This window comes from Pygoscelis adeliae, unplaced genomic scaffold (genome assembly GCF_000699105.1).
Source record: "Pygoscelis adeliae isolate BGI_AS28 unplaced genomic scaffold, ASM69910v1 Scaffold98, whole genome shotgun sequence".
Lineage (NCBI taxonomy): Eukaryota > Metazoa > Chordata > Aves > Sphenisciformes > Spheniscidae > Pygoscelis > Pygoscelis adeliae.
The window spans coordinates 5,574,850-5,592,494 of record NW_008825547.1 but is presented as its reverse complement, the minus strand read 5'-3'; the positions used below and the strand labels follow the sequence as shown (position 1 = coordinate 5,592,494).

General features: G+C 36.8%; 1 protein-coding gene across 1 annotated transcript in view; it reads left to right on the top strand.

Moving 5' to 3' along the window:
• Positions 1-17,645, top strand: part of NSMAF (neutral sphingomyelinase (N-SMase) activation associated factor) — a 42,528-nt gene that overhangs the window by 18,349 nt on the left and 6,534 nt on the right. Inside the window, exons 10-27 of the mRNA XM_009332108.1 lie at positions 43-114; positions 498-545; positions 643-695; positions 1,213-1,342; positions 2,318-2,389; positions 3,213-3,321; positions 5,778-5,954; positions 6,892-6,971; positions 8,379-8,469; positions 8,562-8,625; positions 8,743-8,794; positions 9,832-9,952; positions 10,241-10,372; positions 12,182-12,224; positions 12,669-12,832; positions 14,279-14,387; positions 15,751-15,809; positions 16,520-16,587. Coding sequence (XP_009330383.1) covers positions 43-114; positions 498-545; positions 643-695; positions 1,213-1,342; positions 2,318-2,389; positions 3,213-3,321; positions 5,778-5,954; positions 6,892-6,971; positions 8,379-8,469; positions 8,562-8,625; positions 8,743-8,794; positions 9,832-9,952; positions 10,241-10,372; positions 12,182-12,224; positions 12,669-12,832; positions 14,279-14,387; positions 15,751-15,809; positions 16,520-16,587 — 1,644 coding nt within the window. The remainder of the gene's footprint in view (positions 1-42; positions 115-497; positions 546-642; positions 696-1,212; positions 1,343-2,317; positions 2,390-3,212; positions 3,322-5,777; positions 5,955-6,891; positions 6,972-8,378; positions 8,470-8,561; positions 8,626-8,742; positions 8,795-9,831; positions 9,953-10,240; positions 10,373-12,181; positions 12,225-12,668; positions 12,833-14,278; positions 14,388-15,750; positions 15,810-16,519; positions 16,588-17,645) is intronic.

The window sequence follows — 17,645 nt, the reverse complement described above, 5'->3', positions numbered from 1 at the left end:
TTATTTTAAACTCATTTGTAGTAAATGTACTTTTGGTTTTAGGGTAGAACAGAACACTTTTTCCAACTGGATGTTGCTGGGAAACTAGGAGATGTTGTGCAAACTCTGCATCAGGTATGTGGTTATTTGATATCACTACACACTTCATCACAGCATCTTTTTTGATATTTAATGGAGAGCTTTCTTTAAATATTTATTCTCAAGGTGAAATTCTTGGAGTATCTATTTTTAAAATACAGCAGTTGAACACAGCATCTAGTTCTGACAGCAGTCGTAAGCTACCCATATTAGCTTTTACTATGCTGGGTGGTAGTATATAGACAAAGTAATAACATGACAATAGCAATGAACAAACATGTCCTATTTTAAAAAGAAATAATAATAGCTCTTTTAGTACTCTGTCACCAAGAATGCTACAGCCCCCCCCAGTTTCTATTGACTTATGAGCTGTGTGGGAGATTTCCATGCTATTTCACTTAAAGCTCATTGTTCTTTAGCTTTACAGGGCTTCTTGTCTAGATAAGATGGGAGATCAAGCTGCCATGGTAAGTATCTGATTATTTCTGATATCACTGTTTAATAATAAAATTCTAATTGCATTTGGATCATAGACCATATTAACTTTTTTTTCCTCCACATTAGATAACTGCTATATTGCAATCGCGCTTGGCTAGAACTTCATTTGATAAAAACAGGTATCTTTCTAATCACTTTCTACTGGGAAATGATTTTTCAGCTTGTTGGTTGATTAGTCTACTGCGTCGGTACTTAATAGGTGCTTGTTTGGGGCAGCATAAGTTCTCTAATTCAGAGTTATCTTCTTTGTATTCTGAACCATCTGGAATGGAGAATGGGAAATTCTGTGTTGTGAAGATGAACGTGTTACTTTTTTCTCTCTCCAGACTGTTCTGTTTATCTATGAATTTGTTGCAAATTGGGCATTAGTATATGCCAAATAAAGCTCTATATGGAAAAGTCAACTGGCTTACTGCTTTGAGACTGGTGCAGAACGTAGCAACTTTCCTTTCTGGAGTGCCTGTTAAAGTAGAGGTCTCAACAAAGAACTTTCTTCATGTCTAAAATAAGCTTAGTGAAGTCCCCATTCTGATGTGCCAAGGTTATAAGCTAACCTAAAACCTTTCTAAAGGGTTTAAGGGTAGCTCTACCTAAGTAAGAACTAGAGATAAACTTACTCCCTTTCTTCACTTGTAGATTTCAAAGCATTTCTGAAACGCTGCATATGGAATGTAAAGCAGAAATGGTGACACCACTGGTGACTAATCCAGGGCATGTGTGTGTTACTGATGCTAACTTGTACTTCCAGCCTCTTAATGGATATCCTGTAAGTGCCTCGTAGATGGTCTTGCATATGATGTGAGCACGCTGCCCCTCTAGTGGACAGTTTTCATTTTCTGTATTACTCCTCTTAAATGCACATGGAGCACATCTCCAAGAAGACTCTATTTTCAGTTATAATCAGAAGCTCCTTAGTTTTCCTTTGATCTGTGCTGCTCTGTTGCATTCAGTGTATCTCTACTTCTGAGGCTTTATTCTGTGCTAACTTGTTGAAAGTTGACCTCCTACTGACAAAGCACAAAAAGTCCTTTGCTCATTCTCTATTAATATTTAAAGATCACTTTTTGTAACGTTTCATTTGAGATAAATTTCTTAGTCTTACTCTGTGATGCTGCTCCTACCTAGTGAGAGCTTTATATATACATTTAGTTTATATTGGAAGATCTTAGCTAGGTTTTCTATTAAACTGATCAGTTCTTTCTCTAGAGGAAAACTGAGTGCATGTCACAGACAGATTACTGCTTTGGAACTTTGTCACAGAAATAACAGCGGTAGTCTTAGCAGGCCACTAATACACTAAAAGTATGTCCAGACAAGGAAAATTTGTCATCTTCAGCCGTGAAACACAATGCCATTCAATATCCGTCCACCAGGTGGCACCATTGGCAAACAGTTTGCCCAGCAGCCTCCTTATTTTTAATAGTTCATTGCGTTCTGCTCCTCTCTTGCATGATTGTTATAACTGGTGACAGTCTCGGGTGATTATACACTATTCTTTATTTATTCTTAAACTGCTTTGCTACTCAGACAAGAACGAACAGCAAAGACGAGCTTCCTCTTTTTAGCATAACTGCTTAGCACCACTGTTCCACTGCTAAAATGACATGAATGGATAATGTTTTCATATTACTAGTATCTCTAGTCAAGAGAAACTTCAGATTGACTGGAGAGGTTAATGTAGAAGAACACAAACCTTCTGGAAAATCTCCATCTTTTCTTCCCCCTCCCTCGCCCCCCACAGAAACCAGTAGTACAAATAACACTGCAAAATGTGCGTCGCATCTATAAAAGAAGACATGGCCTAATGCCATTGGTAAGCTCAATTTTTTTTTTCATGTCTTGCTGTATATATCACTTCTTAAAATGACCAGCTGAAACTGTGTGCATCATTAGGTAACAGCTACATGTTTTTAAAAACTCTGGATTAAGTGGTGAACAGCACTCAAAGATCCTTTCTGATTTGTAAGTGTTTAGTTCCCTGTGTTGTCAAAAAGATGAAAACAGGAAGACAGAACTCTTGTCGAGGATGAAAAATTTCTTTCATAAGCAGTCACTGTAGGGGAAGGGAGAAGGGACTACCTCCAGGGAGCAATTCATTCCGTTTATCTCAAACACCTATCTTGGGATAGAATGAATTGCTCGCTCATGGTGTATTTTCTCTCTGGATTGATTCATGGAGGGAGCTTGATCACTGGTTCAGATTGAGACTAATGTGGAGTGATGAGTCCCGCTGTACATGACTGAGGGATGATGAGAGTGCTGCAGTAGAACCTCAGTTGTATGCTTTCAGTCTTGAACAAAATTTTTGTCTCAGAAGACGTTTAAACTAAATAGACATTTAACTCTTTGCCTCGCTCCATTCACTTAGGACAAAAAAAGTATAATACCTGTGCTTAATCAATCCAGACAGAGCCAATCTATGGACAGCTATAAAGCTATTTGCTCAGTTGGGTGTAAATTTTTATGATTGGAAATAGGAAAGATGAAAATGTTAGACTTCGCAGGCAAAACTGCTACCTAGTTTAGAGTCTTAAGTTTTAGATATTAGTAACTGGAATATTCTGTTAAAAAACATGAATATTACAGCTTGTCAGTAATTGCTGTCATTTACTTTTCCCCCCCCTTTAACTTCTAAGGGACTTGAAGTATTTTGCACAGAAAATGATCTATGTTCTGACATCTACTTGAAATTCTACAACTGTCAAGATCGAGATGAGCTCTATTTCCTTATTGCAACATATATAGGTTTGCAGTATTTATTTATTAATGTAGTCCGTAGTACCTTGTGAGGGGAAATTTGTCTGGGTTTTGCTCTGTTGATTTGTGGGAATAACGAATAGAATAAGCAGATGTATTAGCCCTAAAATTTGTTGCTAGAAATAAGCGAAGTGCAGAATGAATGTTGTGAAGTTGCATATATTCTGTTTGCGTTTGAAGAGCTGAGTATGAAAGCTGAGATAGCATTATTAAGGTGAAACTAATTCTTTTGATTTGCAACTTGATATGCGCTGTAGTTTAAACACACAACCCCCCAAAAACCTTCTAAAAGAAACAAATTAAACAAACAAACAAAAAACCCACAAAACGCTTTACCTTCAAAGCAAAGGGTAAATAAGATCCACTCAGCTAAATTGTGTTTTGCTGAAAGAATATAGACTGACTTGTGGGTGGATCCCCCTGGCCCCCGATTAAGTCCAAGTAAAAATCCTATTGAGAAAGTTCCTGTAATGGATGGATTTCCAGTGCATACATAAATACCTGAACTTCCCTCAGTCTTATCAGTGGTTGATGAAAATTACCATTCTGAAACAGTTAAGATTTAATAGAAATGAGAACTTGTATGCATTAATTCCTAGAAAGTGATACATATCTTTTTGCAGATCGTGAACAGAAACTTTCTAAAAGGCTAGTGTGCGTCCTGGAAAAACAAGGAGAAAAAGCTAATAGTTTTTCTGTAATGCTACTACAACTGAAACATTGAAGCTCACTTTTACTACCAATATTGAAAGTGTTTATGTAAATTTTGTACTATTTTGTTATTGTACCAGAGCTTTAGTTCTGTTTTAATGAATTTACCTAAATATCAGTTGACATTTTCCCCACTTCACAAAGCAAAATGGAAAGGCCACAAAGGAACGATCACTTCCCTTGAGAATTGTTTTAGTCTCTTAGATTTTTCTTTTGAAAAGGAAATAGGTTCTGATATGACTTTCTCTGTTATTGAAATAATTGCATGCTGTTACCCTGCTTCAGACTTTGTTTTCTGGATAACTTTCAAAGATGAAATTTCAAGGTCAGATGGAGATGATGATGATGTTGTTGTTGCTGGAGCTTAGAAATAAAAAAAGCGTGAGCTGTTTCTCTAAAGGTGTTTGCAGCACCTCAGTAGCTGTCTCTGACAGCAGAAGATCCTCTCTGTGAAGGTAGTAACGCTTTTTACTTGTAGAATTTAAGGTACTAAGGTGAAGGGATAGTTGGAATATGGTTTTCCAGCCTATGCTGAGCTAAAATAGAAGCCTGCCATATCCTAATCTGAATTCCTTTCCTTCTAGTTAATAATTGTAGTGATAATATTTGAATAAATTGAAGTTCCATATAAATCCTAATTCTTTAGCTTTATGTTGTAGCCTTCAGCAGCAAATGGTGGTAAAACGTATTTAAAGACTTTTCAGTAGGAGGAAGAGCAGCCTGTAACATAGATGCAGTAAAAAAAGCATGCAGAAGTGTGCCATATAATGCTTTGTATGGCAAGGATGTGGTTTCACTGTGATTACTTGATGATTGGATGGTTTCTTGCCATTGTGCCATGGTTGCAGCCCTTCAATTCTGCTATTTCAGGCACTTGCCAAGGTGCTGTAAACTGAATCAATGGAAGGAACAATTAAAAAAAGTGCAAAACTACCCTTGCCTCCCCTATATCTCTTGATAAACCTGCCACACGCAGGACAGACTAAGATAACAAAGAAACCTCTTCAATTTCATTTTAAGGTAGAGGGACAGAATGAAATCAGTATTCCCAGGTCATTTTGTTGTCCAGCAGCATACCTTTGTATTATAGCTATTGAGTAGAGAGTAGTGCAGTTTTGGATTTCTTGAGGCCCTGCCTAATGCTTCAAACAGAAGCTCCATGTGCATAATTCCTACTTTCTTGAGTGGTGGTCAAGTTTTATCTTCCTCTAGTTTCTCTGTTTCAGTGGTTCTGAAACTGAATTCTGTTTACATACATATATGACTTCTTCCCACAAGTCATCATTAGTGGGCATCCTTAGTTGTCCAGTAGGAAAATATATTTGCTTTTTTTCTTGACTCTAGCAGAACTACTTCTAGAAATTTGAAATCTTAAAGTTGCTTGATTGCCAAGAGAGCTGTTCATGGTCTGCAAATACTTTTCTATACCTCCATAAATGTCTGAGTTCTTTCCCATCCATTGTTTCTATGTTTGGTTTCAGCACTCCTTCTGTGTGATTTTTTTTTTTTTTTTTTTTTGGTTGAATGCAGTTTAGGACTGTTTGAACAGGTTTAAAAAAAATGTATAAAGTATGGTAGCTATTGAAACATAAGGTTTCCACTTAATTCTAACTTGTTCTTTTAAAGATCTATGCCCTTAATTATTTTATAGTACCTTGCATAATGTTAATCACAGTATAATTTGGGGGTGGAACTCCAAACCTCAAAACTCTTAATGTTTTCTTTTATTTTAGAAAATCATATTACAGAGCATACAGCTGAAAGTTATATGTTGCAATGGCAGCGAGGACATATATCAAATTACCAGTATCTTCTTCATCTCAACAATCTCGCTGATAGAAGCTGCAACGATCTTTCCCAGTATCCTGTATTTCCCTGGATTATAGCAGATTACTCTAGTTCAGTATTAGGTATGTGTATACAAAAAGTCATGTTAGTGCATCATGTCCAACCTGAAATGTCTTGGAGGGGTTTTACACTGCATAAAGTTCATGGTACATCAAAATGAACCTGGCATTAGTGATCTTAGAGGTTTTCTTGTGCATTTACCCTTACTCTGGAGTTTAGTGGACAAAATACCTCACCTCTTTCTGTTAAATATTTCACTCTTCACATGCAGAGTATGTACCAAGCATCTGCTTGGTCACTTTGAAAATCTGTGGTACTGAGCATTCACACACTTTCTGTGATTCTAATAAATGCAAAAGAACTAGTAAAACGGCTTTTTATGGAACGAGTTGGATGCATTGAAGTGTACAGAATCCAGGTGTTCTTTTACAGTTCTTAGCATTGCAAGTTGAAAGGAAGAGGCTAACAAGGCTTGTGCCCAAACAGGCTCCTTGATCAAGGGTTTTTGTGGAATTTGTCTTGGAAGCTTGTCCTTTTGAGGATTGTGTCCCTGTACAAGGAGTAGGGTAGGGGAATCTCATGTATTCATCCGCACCCGCTCGAACACTCCAGTCTGGTTGTTTGGTGGAACTTATTGTAGCCTGACAGAATAGTTAATGAGTAGGAAGAAGATGATACCAGCTGCTTTTGTGCCTCAGGTAGCAGGACCTGTATTGACTAGGGGATGCTAGTTAAGATAGCTGTCAGGTATATGTAACTACTAGCTCTTAAGCAAGAGGTGGGAGATTACGTCTACTTGGAAGGAAGAAGGTGGGTAGCCATTTACAGTAAGACTTTATTCTTTTGCAGTTAGGGAGCAGAGAAAATTACTGGAGGGGTTCTGTGTTGATTTTTGTTTGGTTTGTTGCTGTTTGGGGTTTGTTTTGTTTTTAAATATTGATTACATTCCTGTCTAGTAGAATCAATGCATAGAGTCTAACTATGTGGGGTTTTTTTTAGATCTGACAAAGCCTGAAACATTCCGTGACCTTAGTAAACCAATTGGTGCCATGAATAAGGAAAGGCTGGATAGATTATTGGTATGTATATCTTAGTTTTTATGTACTACGCATTCTGGGCCTTGTACATATTGGCAATAAAAGGAGCTTTGTCAAGCAAGCTTTGGGGGTTATGTAGATATCTAAAACTAACTATAAACCTTATCAGGAGCAAACTTACCTATAAACATAGCATATTTATTTTCAGCTTGATTTCATCAGTACTAATTTTGTCAGTACTAATTTAAAATTATTTGAATCTGTTTCCTCTCTCTTACTACTGTTTCATATGTATATGCTTTTAAATGTTTTACCTCACTTTTAAAATAAAATCCCCAAATCCATTTAACTATTGTAACTGCATTTGTATGGCAGGCACTGAGATTAAAAAAAATATATAATATGGAAATATAAAGCGTCAAGACCAATGGATTTAGATGTGTAATGTAAAATATGTGTATGAATTAAACAAGACAAAGTGGTAGAAATCTTAAGTACTTCCATTTAAGAAAAATGCTGAATTTGAGGGAGAGTACTTCAAAGGGAGGAAATCTGGATCCATGGAAGTCAGAGCACCAACTTAAAATTTTCACATGCAGATAGTGCCCAAACTTTCCATTTCTCAAAGTAGGCAGGCTTTCTTTTCATAAGCAGTCAAACACATAGTTACAGGCTTAGAAGATCCTCAGTTTCTTGGCTTTTAATTCTTTTTATAAAATCATTGTCTCCTATCGCAAGTTAATTATTCCAAAATAATTTACAGAACATAACTATATTTAATGTTTTGAAACCTTTGTTAGTTCTTAATGAAGCATTAGGAAAAAAAAATATTGCAAGACTAACTGCATTATATTGACAAAAAAGATTAAATATTTCAAAATCATAAAGTTTCCTAAGGTTGTGGAAGGTAAGAACGTGATCAATATGCTTTCAATAACAGTAAATAAAGCTTTCTTTCTAACATCTGACTGTTTCCTCAAACTGTTAGCTCCCTCATACTTACTGCAGTAAAAGTCATTTTATTTAGATTATGATAGGTTTTAGGGACAACACATAGAAGTTTTAAGACAGGAGGGAATCCTTCAGGTTGAATTATGTCAATATGTTCTTCCATACTCTCATTAAACTTCATGTGAAAGACAAAAAGGAAGTCTTTGTTTGCACTCCTTTGAAGTTGAATCACTGCAGTTATGTGTGAAAGTGAGAGAAGGAAAAAAAAAAGCTGAAAACCTGGTAATTCTGGATTATAAGTTAGAACAACTTTTTTGCCATATGGATTTTAAAGCTGCATGGTTATTAGAACTTAGTTTGTTTTATCATTAGAAAAAAAAAATTAGGGTAGTCCTAACCTGTCTCTTAAGAAAAAAAAAAGTGTATGTGTTCAATATTGAAGGAAAGCAGGAGTACTGATTTTTAAACCGACCTCTCTTTCTTCTTCATATGTTGCAGACACGTTATCAGGAAATGCCAGAGCCTAAGTTCATGTATGGGAGCCACTATTCATCTCCTGGTTATGTTTTGTTTTATCTCGTTAGAGTTGGTAAGACAGCTTTTGCATGCTCTCTGAGCAGACAGTTACCTCCAAAGTGGACAAGGTTTTGAGCAAGCTGATGATTTTTTTTTTCTTCTTAGCTCCAGAATACATGCTCTGTCTGCAGAATGGAAAGTTTGATCACGCTGACAGAATGTTCAACAGGTTTGTTTACATTTCGTCTATAACTAGGTTGGTTTTGTTTTCAAATATGCATCAAGGGAGTGCAAAGCCTTAAAAAAATATTTTTTAACAAATGTGTGATTGATATGTGCTATCTAGTCTTGCAGAAACCTGGAAAAACTGTTTGGATGGTGCAACAGATTTCAAAGAGGTAAATGGCTGGAAAATTATTCAAGTCCTTGGTATCTGCTAAGCTTTCTGTTCTCAGATGTCTCCTGTTGATTTGAGAGTTTTGGGGTGGAGTGTGTTTGGTTGTCTTTTTGTTTTGCTGTTTGTGGTTTTTAGTTGTGTGTGGGTTTTTTTAAGGCTGTTGACTGCATTTTATGAATCCTTTAAGTTTTTAACTTCTTCCTTCTCTGTAATTCCATGATTGCTTGTCTGTGTCTGCTTTCTGGCATTTAGTTTAACAGAAGTGTCATTGTGAATGTTATTGGAATAAATGGGAATTACCGGAGTGGATTAAGGCTGAAAAGATGCAATTTTATGTATCGTCTGCTGGAATCTTGTAAGGATTTGGCTATATTATAACAGTACATCTGGAGAGGTTAAATTATAGAAGTTTTATCTTATGGTTTTTATAAGGCTCAAAAAACTAACTTGTAGAATATGTTGAGACTGATTAACTGTCAGATAGTGGGCGCTGTTAAATAATGTTTCTTTGGTAAAGGAGTTTAATATAGTGATACTTTTTTTTTTTTTAAAAAGTCTATAGTTAATGGTAATAGAATTAAGGTTGGCTAGCTATGGTGGTCTTTAAATAATTGACTTAACCTCTGAAGCTTTTGTAATCATTCTAGTTTTATTCTAGATTTTTGTCTTGACTCTTACCTGATGTTTTAAAATCAGAGGGTAGCTATGCAATGAGAGTTCTGAAGATACTCTTAGATATTATGGATTCGTATGTCACACATTACATGTTAAAAATATTTATGCCACTCTGAATTTAGCTTAGAGAATTGCCTTGTAGGTAGTCAGGAAGCCTAAAAGTAGTTGGAAGGATAATGGGAGGAAGTTTCCAGTGCTTCTTTACGAACAGAGAAGAAAGCCTGGAAAAATTATTACCCAACTTTAGGGCTTTACATATGAACTTTAACTTTCAGCTTTTACTGACTGTATTCTACTTAAGTGATCAAAGCTAAGCTAATCTCAAAACTTCCTGTTTTGTTTTGTTTGTTTCTTTTCTTCTAGTTGATCCCAGAATTTTATGAAAATGATTCTAGTTTTCTAGTAAACAGTTTGAAGTTGGACTTGGGAAAACGGCAGGGTGGAAAGATGGTTGAAGATGTAGAGCTTCCCCCTTGGGCATCAGGTAATAATAGTCAAACCTTGTATTATGAATTAGTTCAAGATTATCTAGATTCCTGGGATGGTGGTGCTTCTCTCAAAAATGCCCATTCTATTTTCTTCTGAAGGAATTTTTGCTTTAAAACATTGACATAATTAATAGCTGCATTTAATTTTTATAGCAAATTTGAGGTTTGGTGTGGGGTGTTGGGGGTTTTTTGCTTGGTTGTTTTTTCAAGAAGGAAGAGGAACAGAGATGGATACCAATACTGAATGGCATATATTCTCCTTTAATTAACCTTTGACTTGCCAGGTCCTGATGACTTTCTTCAGAAGAGCCAAGAGGCTTTAGAAAGTCAGTATGTATCAGAACATCTTCATGAATGGATTGACATAATATTTGGCTACAAACAGAAAGGAAGTGATGCAGTTGCAGCTCACAATGGTAAGTATACACTTTACAGAAATAGAAAAAAAAAAAGGGATGCTTTAATTAGGCAGGAATGGTAAATAACAGCATATCTGTAATGCCTGATTTGTTCTGAGTGTCCATAAGTATGCTTTGAATGCTTGATCCTTAAAGGAAATGCAGTTCTTTGTTGCTGGAAATAATGTCTTATCTAGTAAAATCTATTGCCTTCATGGTGATTTGCATCTTTGAAGATGTACTTAAGATGGTGGGCAAGAAGATTCTACAGCATTGCTGTTATTTGCTCACACGGTATGGTGTGGCAATGTAGTACAGAAGTAGTGTTTCTCATTTAAAAATGGGAGTCTGTAGGGTCTCCACACAAACATGTATTTACACTACACTGTAATTGCAGTGTGAGCATTTCAATGCAATTTTTCCCCCTCTTCCTGAGAGAATTAGCAAGGGAAAGAAGGGGCTAATGGGCTATAGCTCTTCAGGAGCAAGAATGAAGGAAAAATTATGCGTCACCTATACCTAGGTGACTAGGTTTGTCCTGTGTACACATATACTGCTGCAGTAGTATATATACCTTTTACTGTGCATGTGGAAAGTTTCACTGTTTGCAATCTTATTCTGAGCATGTAAATACTTACAAAAGGGGATGTTGTTATGTGATTGTTACGGTAATGTGTTTAATTTATCTAGACCTAACAGTAATATCAATGACTAACTTATTCAGCAGTCTGATATTTAGCTATGTACATTACCACCTAATAAGGAAATGTCCTCTTGGTAAAGGAATATTAGCAGATCAGATTTATAGGGTGTTTATTCCAGAAGCCTTGATCCTTTTGGAGGATTACAAGTAACAGACAATGTTGAGATAGTTTGCACTTAACAAGATAGAATAAGTTTAAAAAGAAAACCTTCCTGCAACAGTGGGGAGGGAAGGAATAAGCAACTCTTCATTTTGGTAGTCAGTGCTTTTTCCTTCCGGGATAAGATAATGAGATTTGTTTTGTGGTGGGTTTTTTTGTTGTTTTTTTCTGGTTTTTGTTGTTGTTGGGTTTTTTAGTATGCTTCCCCACATGTCCTTAAATCATGATTGGCTGTATTTTAGGTTTGCAGGGTTTGGCATCCAATCATACTGTAACCATAAGTGTCAATTACAATGTGCCAGGAGCTTTGAATATGGTAAATCAGCATTTAAATTATGGTACCTATATTTTTACCTCTCAAATGAGAGCACTTTTTATGTACAATGTGCTTCTGCTGCTGCAATGTGGATTTTTATTAGCGTAATGAATTGCAGACACTTGAGTAGATAAGAGAGGCAGAAGGGATCTGTGTATGAATGAACTTATGCCAAAAGATAAAGGAAGTATTCTTACGCAGAGGCCCCAAAGTAATTCACTGTATAACTGCTATCCTCATAGCAAATGAACAGGTGAATAGGTAGACCTTTATGATCATTCTTTACTACATTTTGTTACCTGTCTAGACAATAACCAGAGATCCAGTTATGCAACTGTGCCTTTTTCTTTCTTTATTGGGGGTGTGGAGGCTATTTAATGAAGCTTAAGTAAGTCATCATTCCTTTATGAAAGGACTGATTTCTTCTGAAACTTTCTCTGAGTCTCTTAGAAATCCTAAATGTTTTTCAGGTAGGAAACTCGGGATTAAAACACAAGATCTCAAACCCTATAGCCTGCTGAAATAGCTTAGTTGCTTAAATATAACCAAGTTGAGTAAAAAGTACAACTTTTTTTATAGTAGGTATGCAAGACAGAAAAAATGAGCCTTGTGTATCTACATTGTACAAATAAGTTTATTTTTTTCCAGTGTTTCACCCATTAACTTATGAAGGAGGAGTGGATTTAAACAGGTAATTAACAAGAATCAGAATGTTTTTGTTAAAGCAGTTAGCTAAATTTCTCAGTATCCCCCCAGGTTCTCTGCTGGTTGTAAAAGTGCTCTCTATGTGAATGGTGTAGGTCTTCCATTTTAGACTCCCAAATAGGCAGAGAACCAGCATCAGGTTCTCAGTTTTAGCATGCATTGAAAGATTGTTACTTGAACACTTCTTCAGTCTGGCTTTCGTGAAATTGCTTTATTTTTTTAATTGATGAGCACACTGTCATCATACATAAACAAAATTATGAACCTGTCATATGACTGTCCATCACATCTGTGGTAAATCAGTTCTGTAAGAATTTGTGATGGCCTATAGTGCTGTAGTAACTGCACATGCAGGCCATGCTTTCAGGGTAGGGGAGGGGAAAAAAGTACTTGCCTACTTGGCTTACTTAAGTATCTTGTTTTTGTAAAGTATTATGGACCCCAATGAAAAAGTAGCTCTGCTGACACAAATCTTGGAGTTTGGACAGACGCCAAAACAGTTGTTTACAATTCCTCATCCCCGAAGGATAATACCGAAGCTGAAAAGCTTGTCTCGAACATCTAGTCACAGTGTTTCCATAACTGAGTCTCCAGGTAAATGTGTAACGGATAAACTGATGATGTAACGGATTTGTAATTTTGAGAAGTTCTGTATCTTTTTCCCACAGGATCTCATTGTACAGCTCTCTTGGCCACTTTCCCTGTAAGCCAACTCAAAATAAATCCATGAACTAACTGTTACAGAAAAACTGGCAAGACCAGTTTCAAATTTGAAAATACAGACGTTGTCCTGCATTTTGCCTTCTGTTCCAGTGGTGTCCTCTGGACTGTTCAACCTCTGCTTTTGAAGCTATGGGAGGGCTATCATCCCTGGCCTTTCATGACACTTCATTGAAGCTGCTGTCATATCAGCTTGATTTTGATCATATCTGCAGGCATTCTAAATGATTTAAAGACTTGTTCAGTTTTTGAACAGGGATGACTTTGGGGTGATTGATTGGCTTGGTCTAAATAAACCCAAAGAACTTAAATTAAGCATCAAAATTTTTTTCCTTTTCCATGACTTGAATGAAAATCTGTAAAGAAATTACTTTGTCCCTACAGTATTTAGGGAAAACAATGTTGATTGAATAACTTTCTTTGAGAAAAGGATATGTAATGCCATCACAGGCTTCTGTTCAATGAGGAACTTTAGACCATTTCTCTGAAACTAAGATGCTATGGTCCTCATCATATGTATAGTGGCCTACTATAAATCGGATTGAATCTTCTGCCGAGGTATCACACAGAAAGGTTTTTCTCAGTTGGTTATCTTCAATTCATTTACCTTTTGATGGCTTTCATTTTTAAGCAGAGAAGTGAAGATGAGTGCTACTTAGCACGGCAGCCTGTAGCATCCAAATGGCAAGAGTGGCTTTGAAAGTTGCATATGGTGATAATAATGTTCATATGTGTTAAATAGATATGGTGGCATGCTGCCTAAGTCATTAACTGACAGATCAACAGTTCCAGTTGGGTTTGGCCTTTTTATAGTAATTCACATCTAATTGTCCCAGTTTTGTTGCGTTTTTTTATCGCTTAACTTTTGCAACAGTGCAGTGAAATGGAGTTGTGACATTCCTGACAGAATGCAATAGCATAATGAAAGCACATGATGTATTGTAGCAGTAGATGGCTTTCCCGGTACTCTTCCATTTGGAAAGCTCTTGCCATCTCAATGGAACACCAAAACATCTCTACAGAAAAGGTTTTGTTTTTTCCATTTTGGAAATGTATTCTGTAGTCTCGAGTTTAAAAAGCCTTGGTTTTGGGACTAAAAATAATGTTTTTGACTGTGTAAGCCTGTGCATTCAGGAAAAGATTTGGAAAAAAATTAGTGATCTTGTCACTCTCTGCATTAGCCAAAAATTCTTATTCATGGAGCTCCGCATGATTTCTGTACTCTCATATTTATGTTTGCAACTTCAGCTACCTAGTTATTTGAAATCTATCTTCTTATTTTCTATTTGTGATGAAACTCTATTGTGGCATTTATTGCAGTTTCTCCAAATGAAGAGTCATTTGAAGATTTGACAGAAGAAAGTATAACGCTTGCTTGGAACAATATTGCCAAACTAAAATTAGATGAGCAATATAAAATTCACAAAGAGTAGGTACTATTCTTTTCTTTTCACAGTCAAAATTGTTCCATTTAATTGGGGGGGGGGTATCTGCGTGTCAATCTGAATGATGGGTTAGGGTTTAAGGTAAATACTTTTCTTTGTGAGGTAGCTCATTGATTTGATTACACAAGATGAGTTTGAGTATATGATGAGTTATCAATCCAGAAAAGGTCAGATTGATTTTTTGTTTGGTTGGTTTGTTCCTTATACAGATCTAGACTAACTTCATTATCACTTTAGTACCTGAAGCAGATATTGATTACCCTTCTCTAAAACTGTGATAGCAGCAGCCGGATAAAGACTTCCATTTATTTATTTATTTATAACCCCAGGAGGACCTAACTTCTTTTTCATCCCATTTGATTTGAAAGATTAAACCACTTAAGTTCAATTACTGTACACCTCGAGCTGCTGCTGTATGAGCAGTTTGCCAAGCTACAGGTTTTCAGTTAATCCAGGTGCCAAAGTACTGTTCTGATGGATTCCTAGGGAGCCGTGAGTCAGCAGGGGCACTCTAGGTGAACTTTGAAGATACGTAACAATGAACAACAGCAGATATATTTTAAAGAACAGATTTTCCTTTGGCCCCATCTCTTGTCCTAGTGGCTGGACTATAGGAGGATTTCTTACTACCTTGAGTGCAACTACTTTCTTGGTGACTGTAACCCAATCTAGAAAAGACACATTTTTTTGTCCAGAAAACAAGGTAATATTTGTAGTGAGAAAGGGCCTCTGTTACCAGGTTGTTAGGGTTAGGGAAATCCTGATCCTGAAAACAGACTTGAATTTCAGCTTCTGATTTTTTTTTTTTTTCCCCCCCAAAGACTGCTGAGGAAAAAAATAGAAGCAGATCTGTATAACAGCATTCTGCACAGCCAAAACCTCCGTGCTTCCTAACAACTAACTCCCTGACATAAGCTATATGTCTAAATTTCTAGACTATAGTGACCTTGCCAATGTCAAATTTGAGGAGGAAAGACATGCAAGGTCTGATTCCTGACACTTGAGGTATTCAGTATCTGCTTGTAGGCAGGTTTCTGACTCTTTTTGTAGCTAAACCCAAATTGGAAAGACTGAATGTGAAACTATTTATCCTCTCACATGGGCATGTCCTTTCTGATGAGGATGAAGTTCTTGCAGAACAATATGGGGAACCTGTACCAGTGTTTCACATCAACGTATATTTTTGTCTCTAGGCATATAACACACCACTGTAGTATTTTTAAACTCCTTGAATGTCTTAGCTCTTAGAGAGATCAAATAACAAATTTCAACTATAGTCAATTTACAGTATGGTGGTTAAGTTTCAAAACCTATGAAATCACCTATAAGCTTACTTGTATTAAACAGGGCAATTACTGGAATAGCAGTCACTTGCAATGGGTCTTCTGTTTTCACTACATCCCAGGGTAAGTATTATTGCAGAGGTATTTAATAGAACCTGCAGTGTTAATGCAGGTTAATGTTTTGTGAACAAAATAGCATGAAACTGAAATGTAGTTAAGACTGAATCCCATGAATATCTTCACTGAGAGCAAAATGAAGACAACATTAAATGGGATATTTCTGGAATCACTGAGTTCTGGGTTTTTTACTGTCATGAAAGGATTGGCCCTAATCTTCTGCCAAATGCAAGATTCTTGTTTTCACTTCACTACTTGTTTCTACTGTTTGAGGGAATTTCAGTATTCATCTGTGAAGGCTACTTCTGTTTGGCTTTTGGATTGTCACCTTTGCAAGTCACCTATTATAGAAATTAAGTATGTATTTCCTGTAATTAAATAGCTTAAGTACATGAATTTGTTAAATTTTAGATCACTTTGACTCAAGGATTTCCGTATAATCTGTATCTAGGTTTGGGAAGGTGGTAATTTATCCCTTTAGATACCAGAGTTCTCTTAGAGTTTGAGCACGGGGGTGTCCATCTGTAACTGGTGCAAAACAGGCTAGTTCCAGGCTCAAGTCACAAGCTTTATAAAGACTTTTTCAAAGACTATGAGCAATCTGTACCTGCTTTTCATAGTAAGATATTTGAATATTCAAACAGGAGCAAAATTACTAGCTTCTATAATATAAAATGGTCCTTTTATCTTCTGTCTCTCTTGTCCATTATCCCCAGATTCAACTTTGAAGATGTTTTCCAAAGAATCAAAAACAATCCAGAGAAGTGTGTCCTTTTCAAACATGGTAAGTTGCTGTCAAAATAAAAACGAGATCGTTGGGAATCTTCTGAAAGCTACTCACAGAAATGGCTCTTAGCATACATCAATGCCTCTTTTCTTCCCCTGCCTACTCAATTGTATTGTGTGTGAATAATTTAGCGGCGTGAATTGAGACTCTGTCAGGCCTCCAGGGAGGCAGAGTGCATTCTGCAAACATGGGAAAGGAGCATTAAATGGTTGCACTTTACTTCTGTGTTATCTCTGTTCTGAGTTGCCCTGCTATCTAGGGAAGGGCTTGCAGTAGACGAAGGTAGTCTGGCATGAGCAGAGGAGTCTTCCTGAACAACCTTGAACTGGGATTGGGACCAGAACTACAAAGCTTAAATTCCACCCATGTGCTCACATCCAGCATTGCCTTACTGCTTCCAAGTGTTTGAAGGCTGTGAGTCAGCTGGCAGAGGAAAACCAAGCACAGGGAGTGGAATCTATGCTGGGTGAATTTGAGCCATCCTTCCTCAATGAGCAGTGATCTCAGCAACCTCTGAACAACATTTTTCCCCTGCTTCTAAAACAGAACTTGGAAAGAGATTCTATATTTGATTTTTCTGTGCTTGAGCACTGTGCCCAGACCTGGGTCATAGAGATTCACTCCCAATTGTCATGTTCAGAGCCCTTTACTGAGGGAAGACACTAGGATATATCAGCCTTCTCTGTACCCTCATCTCTAGGGGGAACAAAAAAGGCAAATGGGTTGCCCAGACAGAAGCCATAGCATGCTCTAACAGGTCTCCAAGTAAGTTGCAGGATCAAGACCCTATGGCCTGCCATGGCACATGCTAGCAGGTGAATCTAGATACAGCTATTCCTAGTGCTTTAGTCAAGGCAAACTTAGGAATGTCGCTTCTTGGCACTGTAAAAAGGAGGAAGCTCTTTAAATCCTAGGCCAAAAGTCAGTTTTTCATGAGGAGGCCTTGTATATTCTTTTGTTTTTTATTCTTCTCCTCTCTGTAGTTTTAGCACTGATCTGTTGCAGCAATGCTAGAAGCAGTAGTCTTTTTACAGTGCAGCAGCTTACTGTTTTTT